The 21636-nt window shown below is 32.5% G+C and overlaps 1 protein-coding gene and 1 pseudogene across 1 annotated transcript; both read right to left on the bottom strand.

Moving 5' to 3' along the window:
• Positions 1-452: 452 nt before the first annotated feature.
• LOC130499609 (probable peroxidase 61) lies at positions 453-2095 on the bottom strand (annotated as a pseudogene).
• Positions 2096-12787: 10692 nt separating this feature from the next.
• LOC108833298 (acidic endochitinase) lies at positions 12788-15073 on the bottom strand. Its single transcript, XM_018606729.2, has 3 exons — positions 14697-15073; positions 14257-14453; positions 12788-13265 (listed from the first exon to the last, which is right to left on the bottom strand). Exons 1-3 carry the CDS (start codon positions 14997-14999, stop codon positions 12860-12862), a joined length of 906 nt encoding a protein of 301 aa, XP_018462231.1. The 5' UTR covers positions 15000-15073; the 3' UTR covers positions 12788-12859.
• Between the last annotated feature and the right edge of the window lie 6563 nt (positions 15074-21636).

Raw genomic sequence — 21636 nt, 5'->3', positions numbered from 1 at the left:
AAAATTATATTTGTAAATATATTGAATAATATATTTTAATACTTCTTACGAAAAATAAATATTTCTATAGAAAATTTACAATAATGCGAGTAGAAGTTAATAGTAATCATTATACTTAAAAATATTTTACAAAAGAATATTAGACAATCATAGCAAAAACATGGATCAATTTATATATCGTAAACACCACTTTATACGAAGAAAAATATAATAGTTCCTTTTTCTTTTTCTTTTTGAAAAAGCGCATTCTAAAATATAATAGTTATTTCTTTAATAGAAATTTAGTTATAAAATTATTACAAGGGGAAGTTTCAAAAATGATATTATTACAAGGGATGAATTAAATAATTGGATCTCTGTTATTTGTTCACCATCCTTATCGATGATAAATTTAATCAAAATATTTAGATTATAGCTATACCACATAAAATACGATATATAAATAATATATTTTAAGCCCCGTAGTTAGCGTTGGTAACTCTGCAATCCCGGCGAATCTCTCCAGCTTTTCCGGCCAACACATTGATGGATCCCATCCCTCGACATTGCCAAAGCAAAAGACTTTCTAAAATCTTCGAAACCTGCATCAAACTCTTGCGCGATCTCCATCGAGTCATCGTTGTAGATCAACTGTTGGTCCACGCCCAAGACAGCGTTATGAGACAAGACACGAGAATAATAGGAGTTGGTGAATCTGTTGCTCGATCCTGAGTCTGGTTTTAGGTAAAACAAGTGGGTCAGTTTGGCCCTTTTGTGTTCTTGGAGGACAAAGGTATCGAAGTTCTGACACCAATGTTGTGTTCATGGTAGGATCTGGTTTTCCTGTGTTTTTGAAGTTGTATAGCCTGTTCACTATGTGGCTGCAATGTGTCTTCCCCATCGAGTGTGCTCCTGTTCCGGCATAAATAACATAATTAGAAGTTGTAATTCACCCAAGAGAATAACTAGTTTAAATGTTTATCCCCGTGTATGAACCACATGAGAATCACCTAATATAAGTAAGATGTGAAACTGTCATGCAAACTATAGTGGTTAAATGTTGCATACAATGGTAGAATTTTTCCAAACATAAACAAACCTATATAACTCTTCGTGTATATTCTTCTAGATTTGAATTGTTTCAATTGTAATTTATGTGTTGCTTTTACGTGTGAATATTGATAAAAAAAAATAGTTACCTAGAAGAGTAGTCATGTCCAAAAACGTCAAGACCTTTCGACTTGAAAATATGCCAATGACTCCTCCACTGAGATGGACGGTGACGGTAGATCGACGGCGTCTGCATTTAACGCCCCACCGTCTCTTCTTCCTGTGAATACAGGATAAGACGGTGCTCCGGCCTAATCATCAGTTCATCCAATCCACCAAAACAGCACCAATCAGTAAAAAAATCATTACAAATCCAGATCGATACTTCTCCTTAAATAAAAAATAACTACATGTATCTATGTACCATGTGAACAGCATCTCTAGTGGCAAGGTTGAGTATATCAGCGCAAGAAACGACACCAGGACAACGTGATTCAAGAACTTGTTTTATCTTATCGATTACCACAAAACCTCCAAGTCCTCGATTCTGTGGAGCCGTCCTCTCTGAGTTTGGCCCTTGCAAAAGAACAGAAGCATCGCATCCCTACATACACATTTTACATAATACACATTTTACATAAAACAATAAATAGGTTATAAAATGAAAATAACGTTATGTATTGACAAAACAAATGATCTTACTTACATTAACCATACAATCTGAATAGAGGAGACGAAGTAGCTTGGGAGCAATGCTACTGTCATTCTTATAAAGCTTTTCTACTTGGTATCTAATATAAGTTTCTGCATCATCACAAGTGTTAGTAACTTTGTAATAATGCCAAACCAGCTTCACTGGTGGGTTCAATCCCGTTGCAGCCTCTACCTTCGCCGTTCCGGCTAGGCTTATAACTACGAGGGTCAATAGTGGGAAAAATAGTGCAAACTGCGTCATTTCAAATTTATGAAAATGAAAAATAATCTTCCACCACAAAAAATCTTGTTTTTTTGATTAAAAGTAAGATTCTTGTAAGTTGTGTATAGTAGAAATAAATAGATAAGGAAAATGAATGTAATGAATTGAGATATTGAAAGAAGTCGATGAGGAGGGGTATATATATAACTATAAAAGGTATTACTAGGGTGGCAGTGAACCGGATATGTCGATACATAAAAATACTGTATTTTGTTCTAAGTCTGACTTTGATCGTTTTGGTGTGCATTGCAAGGGAGCGTGTGTAGGACAAACGTGGATTTACCTGAAACGATGTTATTCCACGTTCCATCCATACTATGATTAGTCTTTTTTTTTGTTCGGCTAATTAATGCTTGTAGCTTAGATTATGCAGGTTGCTTCGTGATTGGTAGACAAAAAATGTTGAGTTCACACTTAAAAAGTTAAAATACTGTGATGTAAATTTCTCTTATAATTTTTAAGAAAATTGCTACAAAAGTATGTAGTATGTACTCACCTAGATTTTTTTTTTGTCTAAAAAATGGTTTCACCTCTTTGTTAGTAACAAAAACATTATAAATAGTTTCTTTAGCCGTGAATTGAATCTGGATTATAGTAATTACAGTAGTAACCATTTTACCATTAAGCCAACTCGACTAGATTTGTTTGGTCAGATCAGCATTTTTTATACAATCTTTTAACTTGTATATTTGTTAATCTGTTATATTCATCTAAGACATCATTAATTTTCACCACATAATAGCTTCAAATCACAAAAATAGAAAAAAACTTATAATGGTCTCGATAACTGTTTTGGGACATATCTATATCTTCAAAAAAATAATTAAAGTTGATATACTCAAGGCCGGTCATGTTAGTATAGATGATATATGATCATCTTACATTATCTGAACAACTTTTAATTATTCAGCTGCCATATATGCTAGCAAAAACAAATCAATTGATCACTAATTGGATCCTATAACCACCTATCTGTGTCTATTATCCTTTTTTGTTCTGTGAAAATTGTAATCAGCGTCTTGTAAGAGACAAATTGGTCGGTGAAGGATATTCATAATAAAACATTAATTTCGTTTGCTTTTGTTGTAGATGTACAAATAAGCTTCTATATATATATTTACATATGTGAGAAAAATTATAAGCTGATACCAAAGTCCAGCTGTAAGGACTGATCAGCGTCGGCAGCCAACGCATTGCTGAAAACTTGTCCATTCTTAAGCGTCAATTAATCCAAAAACTTGATATTTTATTTTTCTTAAGTGTGTCTACGCAAAAAGGTTACTTTATAATCCAACAAGGTTTTTTTTGTTGTATTTTCCCTATCAACATTGTTTAAGATACTAAATCGTCATTTACGTATTAACTTAAATATTTGTTTCTTTTCTAAACTTCGCTTTCAAATTAAAACATTGTTTTCTACTATAAGTTGTGTTCTAGTCGGCTGTATTTTATTATTTCGTCTGCCGTATTAATTAGTTAGTTTTGTCTTTTTGATATATAAAAGAAAATGTACAACTATAAGTTGTAGCAAAATGTAATCAGCTTTCTACTAGTAATATATATTGAAAATGATACAAATGATTACATATTTAGAGGCAAAAACTTTAACAAGAAAATAGTTTCTGCTCAATTTTACTAGTTTGTTTAACAGTTCAAAATAATATATTCAGCTAGTTAGATGAACGAAAAACTAGATCGAAAACATTCAGAAAAAATCCATCCACTTTACAGTCTCTTATATATTAAAAGAAAAGCACTACAACATTTTTTGTAACAATGTATCATCACCACAATCATTATTAGAATTTTTTTACAAATATATTGGTTCATCTAAATATATAATAAATTTTTAATTAAATTAACAATAAATTAATTATTAATGTCCTTCATTGTTTCCTTATATAAAAATCATTAACTTGCCTAATGTGTCTTAAGTGTATATGGCTATTAATGATTTTGAATAATAAAGATTTGATCAAATTAGTTTATACTCTATCATTTTTTAAAATTATAACTTATAATAAGATAATTTTAACAACCACATAAACGATATAATAAAAATTTAGATTTTTCTGTATATTTTATATTTTGAATATTTGAAAATGACTATAAATAACTAAATATGTAAAAAATATAACATTGAAATTTTAGTGATCCATGATTTAAAATTTCTGTTATAATAAGATACAAATAATTACAAAATTATATAAATAGAAAGCATTATTTATTAAATATTTATCTATATTTTTAAAAATAAATTATATACCATAAAAATACATAATTATTTCATTTCGAAATTTTCTTTGATTTTTTAAAGAAATTTTGTGAACAAATATTGACAACTTGATACTTATATTTTAAAATTTTGCATTGAATGTTTTAAAATCATAAATTACTAAAACTACTAAACATATCACAAAAATATTTTGTTATCAATAATTTTAAATTTTTGTTATAAAATAATAAAAATGATCAAAATAGAATTTTTTTATTTGGATTAATAAATTTATTTATGTGTTTGCATATTAGAATATCAAGCATATTCTGTTTTGTAAATGTTGTATATTTCTTGTTAAGATATTTTACGGTAGTAGTCAAATGTAATCCCTACAATTGTGTAACTGAACTGGCTTTATATTGCCATCTAATGAGAATGAATCCGGTGAGGACTTTCATAATCAAACATGGTATCAGAGCTATGATTCTCTCTTGATCTATAAAAGTCATCATTTTTTCTCTCTTTACGATTCATTCTCCTTCTCTACCTCTTTCTCTCTACCGCTCTTTCTCTACTTCTCAATTCTATTCTTCTCAATGGCTGCCAACATTGATCTAGCGTTTGGGGTTGCCAATATTAAAACTCACATTCCAGTGGTTTTAGACCTCAACGACCATAACTATGATGCTTGGCGTGAACTGTTTCGGACTCACTGTCTCGCATTTGATGTTGTTGGCCACATTGATGGCACATCCCTTCCGCAAGACGCAAACAATGCTCAATGGTACAAGCGTGATGGTCTTGTCAAGCTTTGGATCTACGGCACTCTTGCTCCTCAGCTCTTCAAAAGCTCGTTTGAAACAGGAGGTACGGCTCGAGACATTTGGATTCGCATTGAAGACAAATTCAGAAACAACAAGGAAGACGGCGGTGGCCTGAGCTTCTCTCCGCTGAGAAAGAGAAGACATGGGAAGAGGAAGACAGTATTGGTCATGGGCTTGTGGCGAGGAGGCGAGGAGAATCTGGGTGGTCGCGAGCAGAGTGGTGGTTGAGTGCGGTGGAGGAATATGAAGAAGGCTTGACGGTGGCGGCTTTAAGAAAAGTAGATTTAGGTTTAGTTTTGGTTTAGGTTTAAGTTTAGGTTTAGGTTTAACTTTGGTTTAGTTTTGGTTTAATATTTTTTTTGTAAACCAATTTAATTATAAATCATTTTATTTAATAAAAAAATATACGAGTTTAAAATTTTTAATGTTTTTAATGTTTTTAATTTTTAATTTTTTTTTAATTTTTTATAATATAAACAATAGCGAAAATTATACGCTATTAAAAAATATTTAATTGCAGATAGAAAAGCGCTATCATAGTGGAAAAAAAGATAGCAGTGCAAAAAACCGCTATCTAATGTTTCTAACCTATTATCACGGGCGATGATACAGCGTTTCTTAAACCACTATCGTATCGTTAAATAACATTTTTCGTCCGCTAATAAAACTCATTTTTCTTGTAGTGATACATAACGAGTTATTGTATTTTTAGTTATTCAATATTTTATTATTATTTCATAATATGTTGAAACATATAATACATAAAACTAATTTATATATAATATTCATTTTCGTAAAGCGCAGATCCTAGTTGTATATTATAATTACATTTTATTGTGCCATGGCGTTACTCAATCATCGAAATTGGTGAATATAAAAATGAAACATGCCTTGACCATTTCAACCCTGTTTTGACCCGGGATAGATACTAGAGAAAGATCCGATGGTTTTTTAAAGAAGGTAGAGGATCTTTTGCCTTCGCTACGCATGGGACTTCTGATATTTCTTTTACCACTTGCAAGTCTTACCTTAGTCTTCTATACCTAATAACTATAAGGTATTAAAAACTCAATGTAAGATAAGTCCAATCCGTGGTTTGCGTCAGGTGCTAACTGAAAGTAGAAAAATGTTTTAGACCTTTAGTTATACTAATATTAGAATATAATATATTTGAACTTTACTAACATTTTCTAACTTCCAACTGACTATATCGATGTATACTTTTCTTTTGAGCAACCATATCGATGTATAATAATCAAACAAAATCAGACTACTGTAAAGTGAATATTACTGTTTAATTATCTTGTAGAAATGGATGTAGCTTTTCTCTTCTTCTCTTTCTTTTTCATAGATCGCACTGCAACTGTAAGGTGGAAAAGATTTATAGGTATCAAGTTATTTCCACACCTTGGCTAGTCGACCAAAATAATCCATCATTTTTTTACTGTCTTGCTTGTAAGATGCGAATTGTTCTTTAAAATAATGTATACGAACTTTGTTTCTCACAGAGAAAAGTTTTTTTAACTCTCCCACAACGTGTGAGAATCTGATATAAACATAGCCGTTGAACGAACTCGTATCCATCCAACGATCATTGAATTGACAGATGACTAAAAGTCAAGGCTCGAAGTTTAGGTCATCAATGGCAGGTTTAAGTATTGAACCATCAATAAAACCTAACTTTTGTTTAGCTCTAAGCGTATTAACCAGCTCTGTGGACCATAACCATTCATTATGATTCTCACTTGTAAACATCACTGATGCTATCAAGGTTCATCGATTGTCGGAAGAAAACAAGAAGCAAGACGTGGGTGCATTAACGATGTTTTCCTCAACCTGAGACTTGCTCGTCGTTGTATATCCTTACTTGCCATAGATGCATGGATCTTGACCATGACTGTAACCTTTTTTCTCTTACCAAGAACAAAGATATGATTTGTTGTTCCTGAAACTGATAGAACACGTAAAGAGCTGAAAACTTGCTTGCTTTATTCAATAGAAAGAAAACCTTATATAGATCATTACAAATAAATAGATAACTTCTAAAACCAGATAACACCAACTCCTAAACTTGCTCATCAAGTTAATCTAACACCCGGATTTATTCAATCCAAAACCATAATTATCAACTCCTAAAACGTCTCCTAAAACTCAGGAAATATATTAGACTGTTATTCTTCAATTCCTCCCCTAAACTGGAACTCCTTCCAGTTTAACTTCTGCTTAGCGCCAACTCCCATTTTCCTCCTCAGCTTCTCGAATGTTTCCAGCTTCACCGCCTTGGTCATAATGTCTGAGAACTGATCTTGTGTAGAGCAGTAATCAAGCTCAATAATTCCATCGTTCACTAACTCACGCAAGAAGAGGTACCTGACATGAATATGCTTGCTCTTGCCGTGTAGAACCGGGTTCTTTGACAGTTTGATAGTTGAGCTGTTGTCACAAAACAGAGTAGTGCCTTCTTCCTGCTTGGCTCCAATTTCTTCTAACACGTTTCTCAACCAAACTCCCTGACAGGCTCCATAAGCTGCAGCTACAAACTCTGCTTCGGTGGTGGATAATGTCACAATAGGCTGCTTCTTCGATGCCCATGCTACAGCTCCACCTCCTAACATAAAGACATAACCAGATGTACTACGCCTGTCGTCAATGTCTCCTGCATAGTCACTGTATGTGTATCCAATCAGCTTCACTTTGCCTCTTTTTTGTACTGAATTCCATACTCCAGTGTTCCTTGAATGTATCTTAGTATCCTCTTTGCAGCTAGCATGTGTAGCTCACTCGGATTCTCCATGTACCTACTAACCAGATTCACAGAGAAAGTAAGGTCTGGTCTCGTCACTATCAAATACCTCAAGCTTCCGATCAACTGTTTGAACATGGTTGGATTAACCTTTTCTCCAGTTCCTTCCTTAGATAACTTCTGACCTGGCACCATCGGATTCTTCACAAAGTTACTATCATCCATTCCAAACTTCTTTAGTACTTCTTGCGCATACTTTTGCTGATTAATAAAGATTCCATCCTGATCCTGAATCACCTCTACTCCTAAGAAATATCTCATCAATCCGAGATCAGTCATAGCAAACTCCTTCATCATTGAGTTCTTGAAACCTTCTATCATCTTGACTGAGCTTCCTGTATAAATAAGATCATCAACATATAGGCTCACAATCAGAATCTCCTCTCCTTCTTTCCTTACGAACAGAGTATGTTCACAGTAGCATTTTTCAAACCCTTCTCTCTGAAAATAACCCTCTATGCGGTTGTACCATGCTCTAGGAGCCTGCTTTAAACCATACAAAGCTTTCCTCAGCTTGTATACTTTGTGTGGTTCATCTCGTGCTTCAAACCCTTCTGGTTGCTCTACATAGACATCTTCACACAACTCACCATGCAAGAATGCACTCTTAACATCTAGTTGAAATACTTTCCAACCTCTTTGTGCGGCCAAACCCAAGATAGTTCTTACTGTGTCCCATCTTGCAACAGGGGCAAATACTTCATAGAAATCAACTCCATACCTTTGATGATATCCCTTTGCCACCAAGCGAGCCTTGAACTTGTCTACTTCTCCTTTCTCGTTGTACTTCGTTTTGAAGATCCACTTTACTCCTATAACTTTTCCTCCTTCTGGTAGAGCTACTAGCTCCCAAGTATCATTATCTTCAATAGAGTCAATCTCAGCTTCCATGGCTTTCCTCCACTTATCTTCTTTCACAGCTTCTCCAAAATTCTCTGGATCATCAGAGTTCGTGAACATGACTATGTTCCAGTCATCATCTTCTTCCACGAACAGTCCCATCTCTCCTGAGACATAATCTTTCATCCAAACAGGAGCCTGTTTGCGCCTTCCTCCAGATTCTCGTTGGTTGGCTCCATTAGAGCTTCCCTCTCCTGCATTATCATTGTTTCTTTCTTCTTGTGTCTGCTCCTCTGGTTCAGGTTCGGTGTTAGGATTATCAACGGCTTCTGTTTGTGGCTCATGTTCTTCTTCTTCGTCATCTATCAACTTCTCCCATACATAGCCATTTTCCTGTTGATTTTCCTCCCACTCCCATCCACATGTTTCATCAAACTTGACATCTCTGCTGATAATAACTTTCTTTGTATCAGGTATATACAGTCGATATCCTTTTGACTCCTTGCTTACTCCTACCAAGACACCCTTTATGCTCTTCTCATCGAGTTTGATCCTTCTCTCATATGGCACCATTGCATACGCCACACAACCAAAGGTTCTGAGATGAGATATAGATGGCTTATGACCGCTCCATTTTTCTTCTGGTGTACTATCTTCTAACGCCTTAGATGGGCACCTGTTGAGGATGTGAACTGCGTACTGAGCCGCCTCTGCCCAGAAAGCTCTAGGAACTGTCATTCCCATCAACATACATCGAGTCATGTTCATGACTGTTCTGTTTTTTCTCTCTGCTATACCGTTTTGCTGTGGCGTATATGCAGTTGTCAGCTGCCTCTTAATCCCTTTCTCTTTACAGTAATCTTCAAAAGCTTTGGAATTGTATTCCCCTCCGCGATCTGACCTGAGACATACAAGAGGCTGTCCTAGCTCTCTTTCAGTTAGAGCTTTGAACTCTTTGAAGATCTGTAAAGCTTCTGACTTCTCTTCAATGAAATAAGACCAACACTTCCTGCTGTAGTCGTCAATAAAATTTATCATATACCTCTTTCCACTTGTCGAGCTCAGGTTAATAGGTCCACAGATATCAGTGTGGACCAGCTGAAGACCTCTGCTAGACTTCCATGTGCTCTTCTTTGGAATACTCTCTCGGTTTTGCTTTCCCTTCAAGCATATCTCGCAGATTTTCTTTTCTCCTTTTGCCTCAAACTGTGGTAGTCCACTCACCAGTTGTTTCTCAGCCATCTCATGCATTCCTTTGTGGTTGAGGTGTCCGAGTCTTTTGTGCCATAAGTCCTCCTTTGTCTCAGTTACTTGCAGGTACTTCTCTTCTCCTTCATCTTTACCACCTTTCATCTGAGCTCGGAGCACAAACATTCTGTTTTTGCTAATAGAAGCTTGCATTATCAGTCTCCTCTGTTTTTATGCCATATTTCACATGCATCATTCTCAATAATTATCTTCAAGCCTCTCTGTTGTAACTGACGGATGCTTAGAAGATTGTTCTTGAGTTCTGGCACATAGTACACTGCGGTGATGATTTGATTTACTCCATTAATCCGGACACTGAGATTTCCTCTTCCTTCTACTGTCATTCTCCTATCATCTCCTAGCTTTACGTTGGTACAGAAACTTTCGTCAAAGTCTCCAAACCATCGTCTGGTGCCACACATGTGATTGCTGCATCCGGAGTCAAGGAACCAGACATGCTCCTCCTCTTCATGTTCCTTGATTTCTACATGAGCCATGAGTAGTACATCTTCTTCTAGTTCAGCATAGTTAGCATTCTTTTCCCATTCTGGACATTCGGACTTGTAGTGACCCTTTTTGTGACACTTGTAGCATTCAACAAACTCTTTGTTGTAGCTAGAATTTCCTCTCCCTCTGCCTTGATAGCCTCCACGTCCTCTGGAGTAAGAACCACCACGTCCTCTACCACCATCTGACTTCCAATTTCCTTCAATTTTCAGTGCTTGTTCTTCACTGACATGTCTGACTAGTTTCTGCTCATGTACCATCAAAGAACTTTGCAGACCATCCACTGTGAGCTCCTTAATGTCATTAGACTCCTCGATAGCACACACCACATACGTGAATTTCTCCACCAATGTTCTTAAGATCTTCTCCACTACCTTAGAATCATCCAACTCTTCTCCTAGATTTCTCATATCGTTCACCACCATCATGACCCTTGAGAAGTATTCTGCAATTGCTTCTCCTTCCTTCATCTCAAGTACTTCAAAGTTACGTCGTAGTCTTTGAAGTTGAGCACTTTGGACTTTCTGATTTCCTTGATACTTCCTCTTCATGGACTCCCAAAGCTCCTTGGCTGTCTCCTTCTTCAAGATAGTCTTAAGAACCGTCTTATCAATCGATGCATACAGATAGTTCTTAACCTTGAGATCCTTGAGCGTTTGCTCTGTTATCTCTGTCTTTTGAGCCTCCGTGAGAACTACACTGCTGTCCGGTCTCGTGATCCCTGTCTCAATGAGACCCCACCATTCTTTAGACCTAAGCAAATTCTCCATCAACATGGCCCAGTACTCATAGTCTCCATCAAACTTCGGAATACTCAATAATGAATCTCTCTCTGTCATTGTTGCTATCACAGATTCGTAAGAGGCTCTGATACCACTTGTTGTTTCTGAAACTGATAGAACACGTAAAGAGCTGAAAACTTGCTTGCTTTATTCAATAGAAAGAAAACCTTATATAGGTCATTACAAATAAATAGATAACTTCTAAAATCAGATAACACCAACTCCTAAACTTGCTCATCAAGTTAATCTAACACCCGGATTTATTCAATCCAAAACCATAATTATCAACTCCTAAAACGTCTCCTAAAACTCAGGAAATATATTAGACTGTTATTCTTCATGATTGAGATAAGCTTTTTAGGTCACAAACTCTTATTACTCTGATACCATGTAAAACTAGAAATAATATTGTAAGCTTTAACTTGTATTGATATGAAAAACTAGCATATGTGTTTATATCCAACGACTGAAAAGTCATAAACCTAAAGAGATTAGGACAATCTAATATATACTTAACATAGGATAATGATAACCATAGAGATAATCCTTATCTATAGGATTCCCTTTCCTAATATAATCCCAATACAACAAAGAAATGATCTCAAACAATTAAATGAAGAAAACTACCTAGGACGTATAGAAGAGTAACTACAATTAGCATGACACAGAGAAGAGGAAAGGTATTGTCAAATGTCAATACCGTATTGACTATGAAAGAAGAGCTATGCTTAATCTCTGTTCAAATCCTTCGCTCCTATAAGTTCTAAAAATGTCTGCGGCACATTCATCTCATCCTTAAAACCAATTCTCCCATTGTATGCACCAAAAAGGCAGATTTTTACTACTTCTCCATCTGCTACGTACGATCCTTGTAGACTTCTATCCACAATCTTCAAAAGACTGTTCGTTAGTTCCTATACATTTGATGATTTTAATCAATGTCTTAGAAGTCGCTAGCCATTAATCAGACGTTCAACTGCGGTCTAAGACTTCCGGCGTCTTTAGGTTGTCTCAGAGGGCCTTCATCAGTCATTTTGCACCATCGTGGCCAGTGGTGGTGCGTTTCACGGAGCTCTTCCCATAGTCTGCTAAGGTCTCGTGGACTTTCCCGGTTGAGTTTTGTGGTTGCTTCTTTTCAGGTCTCGGCTTAGCTGCAGAGTTTGCCACCTTCTTGGTCGATACTCGGGACAGTGGTTTCTTATCTCCGGTGGCGATAAGCCGAATATTAGATACGTTCTCTATAGGTATTCATATTTACTAGTAAGTCTCAAACTTTTATTAATCAAAAACCAAGTATAGAAAAACACATACGTTCTTTATATATACAATGCTCTAAATAGATAACACTAAATCATGAAAGACATATCTACTAAATACCTATAGATGAACTGAACAAAACTCCAACCCTTATCCTTAATAACAAAAAACGAAGAGAGGAACAAAACCATAACACTTAATGTAAGCTCCACGCAAGGATGTGCTACATCAATGAGATATGTAATTAATATTGGTACAAATATTTCAAATTAGTATACCAAAATGCACCACACACACAACAAATCTTCATAAACCAAAGTTACCAAACACGAGGAACTGATACATGCAGAAATACAAAGGCCACACAGATTCGTTTTACACACTAGCCAATATGGATGAACTATATCCATTTTGATCGTCCCAGAATTTAGACCAAAGCATTATTCCTCCGTACTTCTCAGACTCCTTTACTGTTGGAAGAATCTGAGCAATTAATATATCTGGCGGAATATACCCACTTCCCGCGGCTTGAGGAGCCGCCGGGAGACCTAGAAATATTTTTTTAGCAGTGATCGAAGTGGTCCACGTCTTCCATGAATCGAAGAGGCTTTTGGTGTTATCTGAAGTGTATTGACACGGTGCATTGTTGTAGAATTGGACCCAAACGTAGTCGTAAAGTTCGGTGTCAAGTGCACTTCCCATTAATCTGTCTGGAAATGGACACTGAGGAGCTCCTGTTAGATACACTTTTCTTCCTCGGTTGCCAAATTTAGACAAAAACCTGTCCAAAATAAAGAATATATAAGTTTAGATGGATAGTTGCCCAAAAAAAAATAATAAAAAAATAAAAAAATAAATAAGTTTAGATGGATATTTCCAACTAAAGATCAACAAATGTTTTTTTCTTTTTGGGTTACTATCAACAAATATGCATGAAAACGTTAGAAGGGTGCAAATATGAAACAGTTAAGCCTTGAAGATGTATATTCTGTATCAGTTCGTGAAGTACTACAGGAGGTAGTACATGTGTGTGTCATGAAGATGGGCTGAGTTGGAGTTCGTGTTTTGGGATGTTCGTGGGCTTGTTAAGCTTGGAGAAGAAGTAATATATTTATCAGAAAGTTTACATTAAAGGTAAATGATATTACTTGGAGAGGAAAAGACAAGAGAGTTATTCCTTAAGAAAAAAAGGAAAGTTGATTAAGTTGCTTTTGGAAAAACTTGAGGAACAAGGTCTGGTTATCTACATAAGGAGGACGTACCTCCATGGAGAAAGGTGTCTCTGCTAAAAAGAAGAAAAGTTGAGAGATCGTTCTGGTGTTGCTTGTGTGATCAAGTCTTGTGTGTCACTGCTCTATGTTAGGTGTTGACGTAGTTGGTGAAGTACTTCCGAGAAGTGGAAGATTGAAGTCTAAACTCAAGGGGAGTTTAGTTCGGGGTTTGGACGATCCTAATAAACAAAAGTCTAGACTCTAGGGTGAGTTTTAGCTTAGGATTGGACTAATCTTAAAGGATTCTTGTAATAGAAAATATTGGTGTAAGACTTTCTTGTTCTAGTGAATTCGAAAAGAAAAACTTATGTTTTTTACTTTCTGCATTTTAATTCTCTGCTCTCTCGCTACATTAACAAGCCTAATTTCAATACAATCTCCTTGATGACCATCATTTTTTTTTTGGCAAACTCAATCATGAGTCATGACCATCTAGTTTTGGATATATATATAGTTGATAATACTAGGCAAAAAAATCCAGATGTTTCCTAGATTATTTACCTAGCGAGATCATCATAGTGTTGAGGGGAGCCAAGCTCGATATTGAAATCGATACCATCAAGAACAGCATCACCTAAGGGACGTGAAGATGATTTTCCTCCCAAAAAGTTGTTCCACAAGTAATCCGCAACCACTTTTGCGTCCTCCCTCGACCCAATCGAGTAGTTTCCGATTCCGCCGCCGAGAGATAACATAACCTTGTTTAATAAAAATATGATTTCAATATTAATAATTTATTTTCTCAAAATATTTTAATCTAGGTGATTAATTATAATACTAAACACAAACACTATACTACGCATCTTTTTATTATAGCTAGATTACAAATCTTGGTCAACTAACAAAAATTATGGTAAGAACTTGGAGGCCTCATTTATATTCATTTTCCATTTCAAGAAGTCAAATCTAGACCAAATCGATATATGTAATGGACCAATTACCTTGATGCCACGAGACTGGCAATCTTTGACCTGAGAGCCAAAATGGGTGCAAGTGTTGGCCGCAGGGTTGCAGTGGCCGGCAAGGTTGAGCTCCGGCATTTGGCCGTTTCCAAATTTCACAAGAAAGGCGACGTTGACGTAAGCATACCTGCCGGTGGCACATGTGGACGAGAGATTTCCTTCGTTGCCGTTTTGGCCCCAGTAGATCGCTATGCCTCCGTATGCATCAGAGGGTTTGCTAAGAAAGAAGAATATAAAGAAGACAAAGAATAAAACAGGCTTGAGAAATTTTATGTTACTCATTGTCTTGTATCTGATGTTTTGTCGTCTTCTTGGTTGTGTTGTTTGTTATTGGTTAACTTCTTTTATAAAAGACTCGAGTTTTCAAGAATATGAACTTATAGTATTTGTTTTTCCTCCTTTTCCTTTGTTGTATTCTACAATGTCTCTCTCACACACTGCACGACTTTTATTGGTTGTCTATTCTTTTGTCAAATTATATCGCTTTACGACTTAAACTGATACATATCCTAAAACATTTAAAGCCATCTAGAATCTCTGACCACTATATATTATTTTATAAAGAAATAAAGAAAGATGAAATTTATGAAACTCGGCTATCGAAATTAACAATATAAATTTTGTAAGGTCATGTTTAAATTTTGTAAGGTCATTAGGTCATGGTTTAAATTCTTCCAATATCCATTTTTCTTAACATTCTACCAAAAAATATATATATTATATATATATAAATTTTGTAACCCGTGGAAAAAAAAGAAGGAGACTCAGAAGTTTGTCTTTTATTGGCACAAGAATTGGCCATAACACAATATTTCATTTACAAGTACAATTCGGAAAAGAAAATTAAAATATAGTATTTCAGTATTTCTAATGGAGAATAAATCGAGAACACTAATATCCTCAGGATCACGTTGTGCTCGTCATTATCTTTTGTGGAGTTGACTTTGTTCTCTTATTTAACGTGACATGTGGCACATTTCAGTTTGTCCTTAGAGTCGGACAAATTGGCATTCAAACCTTATAGTTGAATTATAACTTTTTCTCTTGTATCAACGTCTGACTTTCTTCTTTAAGAAAAAAGAACATCTGATTTTTTATATATTACAAGCTTTGATTCTCATTAGAGTCCACTAAAATAAGTAACTTTTTTTTTAAACACTAAAATCAGTAACTATTTCTTTAGGGCATCTGCATCGGCGTCTCTGATTTGATCCTAAAAGGAGGGGACCCACAAAAACACCAAAGACCGAGGGAAAAGTCATTATATTAAGCAACGTCCTTGCCGGTCCTTCCCGCTCCTTCCTCTGCGCTTCATCATTTGATGCATCCTGCGTCCTTTGCTTTTTTTGATTTTAAAGACTTAAAATTGTCCCAGTGATAATGATGGCCTACAATATCGATGACTAGATGATAGTTTTGTTGTTCTCAGCCAGTGGACCAGGTGGACCAGATGATTGATGACAAACGCATTTACTAATCTTTAGATTAATACCTTGTATACTTTCTAAAAGTCTTCCCAACAACTATTTTGACCAAAAATATAATCATTGATTTGACATAATATGTTACAAAGCCAATGATATAGAGTACGCAGTTTACATTGGGCCGTGGTCGGTAAAGAACCTATAAACGCATAATTCAGCCATTTAACAGTTTCTCTCTTTCGGCCTGTATAACAGGGCCCAATTATTTTCGCAAATATAAAATACGAGGTACAAAAAGACATGACTGACTAGAGCCCAGATGATCTAGCTCGGTCAAAGGTGTAACTATATTGAATCAAATAAACTGGTCGATAAAATAGCTGTAATTTTAGTTTCTATTATGTTCTACCGTGATCCCATAGAGATTTAGAACCCCCAAGTTTAAAACAGTAGTAAAAAGCTAGTATTCCGGTCAAAGGTTACAAAAGGATACATTGTAAATTACGGTTTTTATTAAAACTCGTTGTTAATTCTTCCTTCTTTTTTTTACATGGACAACCTGTTTACTTTGGGATCATGCAAAGCATTATTCACAAATCACAAAGCTGTAAACAGACGGTGTTGTGAACTATCTACGTGGAGAGTAATGCCCTTAATTAGTAACTAGATCATGACCCGCTCGACCGAGCGGGAGTCAATTTTTTTTTTATCTTTGTTTTTACTAAATGTTATACATGATCGCAATGTGTATTAATATAAAATTTTGATAAATAACAATGTGTACTAATGTGTTTAAATAAGCAATGTGTTTAATTAATAAATTTATTTTCTAAATTTTATGATAACGTAAAGTAGATTTTTTCTATATATTTAAAATATATAGTGCTATATATTTTGTATTTTCAACATTTATCATACAAAACTTACATTGGGATATTATTTATATGAAAATATGTGTAACATAATATATTTATATATTATATAAACATATGCACACCCGCACGGGTTTTATTTTTAAAATGTATTCTATATTGTTTAGTTTTATGTATTATCGAGTTTGTATAATTCAAATTTTGTGTTTAAAGAACAATATCAAAACTGTCTTTCGTATGTAAAAATAACACTTTGCAAGCGCGAGTTGTGTCTTTTTATTGTAACACAAAATTTTATATAAAACTTATGTTTTTTTGTACATTACGAAATTTAATTTTTTAAAATAATTATTACGTAATTTCAAAGTGAATTTTATCTCTGAAGTCTAATATATTTTGTGTGTAATGGTTCAAAGCATTTTCGATATATATTATATTTCAGTTTGGTCTGTTTTTAGTATTATTGTATAAGTATAATACTATACAATATTACTATATTCTATACAATATATGAAGCTATGTGTTATTTGTTTTAGAAGTAGATTAGGCCCAACGTAGTTATAAGAATAGTCATATCTTTATGTATGTGTCTATGACTTATCTACCTAATGTTATTCGTACTAATAAAATTAATATGGTCAATGAAAATATACTGATCAATTTAAAATGAATTGTATAGGGTAATTATAGAACGATTAATATTTTTAGTATTCTTAGTATATATCTTATTTAAATCGACATGTAATAAATGTAAAAATCATATATGGAATATAGACAAAAATAAGAACTGTATTTAAGAAAATACATCAATACAAAGTTAGACTATGGTACATATTATATATAAAGAATGAGACATTTAATTTAAATATATGAGGTCCATCTTTAAAATCTACCTAGAAGAAGTTGTAATGTTCCTGTTTTAATAAGATAGACAATATACTGATCTCTGTATGAATAATTTTGGTGAAAGATAGCGAAGTTTACATCTGTCTTATTAAAATAGAAGTACACTTTAAAATTAATCCTAAGATTTGCAAAATATTTACAACCTAATGCCACTAAAATAATTAATAAACCTAATTTTAAAGATTTTGTTTTTTCCCTAATTTAATGCATAATTTCCTAAATTGATTCCACAACAAATTCATGATAATTTAAATTTAATGCACATTAATACTATAAACAAGTAAATAACCTTTTTTCCCATAATTATGTAATACATTTTAATTTCCATAATTATTTTCTATATATATATATATATATATATATATATGTGTGTGTGTTATACCATTAGTATAAAGAAAAAAAATTAAATGAAAGCAAATATTTATACGGAAAAATATTTATATGGTCACGGGTCAAGCTATAGAAATAAACAATAACAGTGTAAAATTATATTTTTTTTAAACAAATTTATTTTAATAGAAATTATATTTCAAAATATGTTTATATATTTTATTTATTTATAAATTTATTTTATTTGTTTTAAAAGATTATAAGATTTTGGAATTGGAAAAAAATATGACCCACCCCTATAATATTTTAGTTAGATATATCATAATATTTTATCAAATTTTTAATTTTAGTTTTTATTATGACTGTAAAGATTAATTTTCAATCTAAATTTTTATTTAAATATTACAAATACATAATTTAATATAAACAAAAATTTAAATCATAAAGTAAATACCCGGCCGACGGGCGGGTCAAGATCTAGTATATTCTATTAAAACAGAAGTAAAAAAATTAGATTAACCCATAATTTTTCACTATATTTCATTGTCATGCCACTGAAGCATTAAATGAAGTTATATTAAGTATGATTGTTTTCCTAATTTAAATAATATATTTAAGCATTTAATGTTTTTTCCTAATTTAAATAATAGATTTCCTTAATAAAATCTCAACCAAAATAGAAGTACACTTTAAAATAGAAGTACACTTTAAAATTAATCCTAAGATTTGCAAAATATTTACAACCTAATGCCACTAAAATAATTAATAAACCTAATTTTAAAGATTTTTGTTTTTTCCTAATTTAATGCATAATTCCTAAATTGATTCCACAACAAATTCATGATAAATTTTAAATTTAATGCACATTAATACTATAAACAAGTAAATAACCTTTTTCCCATAATTATGTAATACATTTTAATTTCCATAATTATTTTTCTATATATATATATATATATATATATATATGTGTGTGTGTGTGTGTTATACCATTAGTATAAAGAAAAAAATTAAATGAAAGCAAATATTTATACGGAAAAATATTTATATGGTCACGGGTCAAGCTATAGAAATAAACAATAACAGTGTAAAATTATTTTTTTTTTAACAAATTTATTTTAATAGAAATATATTTCAAAATATGTTTATATATTTTATTTATTTATAAATTTATTTTATTTGTTTTAAAAGATTATAAGATTTTGGAATTGGAAAAAAATATGACCCACCCCTATAATATTTTAGTTAGATATATCATAATATTTATCAAATTTTTAATTTTAGTTTTTATTATGACTGTAAAGATTAATTTTCAATCTAAATTTTTATTTAAATATTACAAATACATAATTTAATATAAACAAAAATTTAAATCATAAAGTAAATACCCGGCCGACCGGGCGGGTCAAGATCTAGTATATTCTATTAAAACAGAAGTAAAAATTAGATTAACCCTTAATTTTTCACTATATTTCATTGTCATGCCACTGAAGCATTAAATGAAGTTATATTTAAGTATGATTGTTTTTCCTAATTTAAATAATATATTTAAGCATTTAATGTTTTTTCCTAATTTAAATAATAGATTTCCTTAATAAAATCTCAACCAAATATATTTCCTAATATATTTTGTATTAACATATTAAATATTTTTAATATTTATTAGTAATAAATAATAAAATAAAAAATCACACATCATAATCAATTCATATAACATGTAAATAAAATATTTTTTTCATATATTATTAGCATAATGCTTCATATATAAGTCCAATTAGTTATAAATATAAGATTTGTTTATATGATACACTGTGATATAATAGACGACTAAATCACAAAATATAATATTTTAAAAGTAATAAATAAAATCGTTATGTTTTAAAATGTTATATTAACAATTATGTAATACATTTTAATTTACAAATATATATAGTATACTATTAGTACAAAGAAAACATTTTAAGTGAAAGAAAATATTTATACGGTCACGGGTCAAACTCTAGAAATAAACAAAAGCAGCGCAAGATTATTTTTCTTTACCAAATTTATTTAAATAGAAATTATAGTTCCAAATATAGTTTTATATTTTATGTATTTATAATTTTATTTCTTTGTATTGAGAGATGCTAAAATTTTTGAATTGGAAAAAATTATGACCCACCTCTATATTATTTTAATTAGGATATTTAAAATTTATATCATAATATTTTATTAGAATTTTAATTTTAATTTTTATTATAACTGCAAAGATTAATTTCCAATCTAAATTTATATTTAAATATTACAAATACATCATTTAATATTAAAAAAAAATTAAAAACATAAAATAAATATCCGTCCGGTCGAGCGGGTAAAAATCTAGTTGATTCTTAGACCTCGAGCATCACCTATATATACTAGCAACTACTCTCTTGTCACGTTCGAGGTTTGATTATTCAATGTTGTATATGCTTATTTAAACAGTAAGACGAGTAGATGAGTAGATGACCATACTAAGCAATTTAAAATATATAAAAGAAAAAACAAAAAACTTGGAACGTAATGGAGATAATAAATTTAATATCGCAAAATAATAATTCCCCGTTTGTCTCGGTATTTATCACTCCTTGGCTGCACATGTCACGAAAATAATATATGCATTATGCACACCAAACACCATATAATAGTAACATATATCAACAATAATTAATCAACGCCAGAACTTTACGTCAATGATTATAAGATGCTCGCAGATCATGTGAAGTTACATTGCCAAATACACATACAATATTATTTAATTGATTATTAATCACTAGAAATGCAAGTTATCCATGCAGGTGCATGTGCATGCATATAGACTTCCAATAAACGCATATATAGCGAAAAGGTCCTTACATTAAAAAAAAGTTTTCCTTTTTTACCCTTAACTTTTAATTGGAAAGGATTGCAATATTTAGAAACTTTTATTTCTTAAACTTGCATATATGAAAATCAATAATTTTTCTCGAAATTTTTTTTTTCTTTTTTGGTAAAATTTTTCTCGAAATTGTTGTCTTGTAAGAATTGTGATTTGCGAATTATGTAATGCAATACGTAACTTAAATTATATTCATTGTTTGGGTTCACAAAGATTGGGGGAAATGAGGTGCAAAGCTGAAAATATGAGGGGGTTATACATATGTTACTCAAAATAACAAAGATAAATTAATTAACAGCTCATAGTCTCTTTATTGATTGGTAAGTTATCACAATCCTCCAGCTCCATCATCACCAATTTGTCACCATCACGCCCCAACTAATTGTATTTTAAAAATCAACTTTCGAATCTTTATCTGCAACATATTGTAGCACAACCGGAAATGTGCCTTAATTAGACGTCTATTAGCCTTCGAGTATTAACGGTATGTA

Source organism: Raphanus sativus, chromosome 9, assembly GCF_000801105.2.
Source record: "Raphanus sativus cultivar WK10039 chromosome 9, ASM80110v3, whole genome shotgun sequence".
In the NCBI taxonomy this organism is placed as follows: Eukaryota; Viridiplantae; Streptophyta; class Magnoliopsida; order Brassicales; family Brassicaceae; genus Raphanus; species Raphanus sativus.
This window is presented reverse-complemented; position numbering and strand designations above follow the sequence as displayed.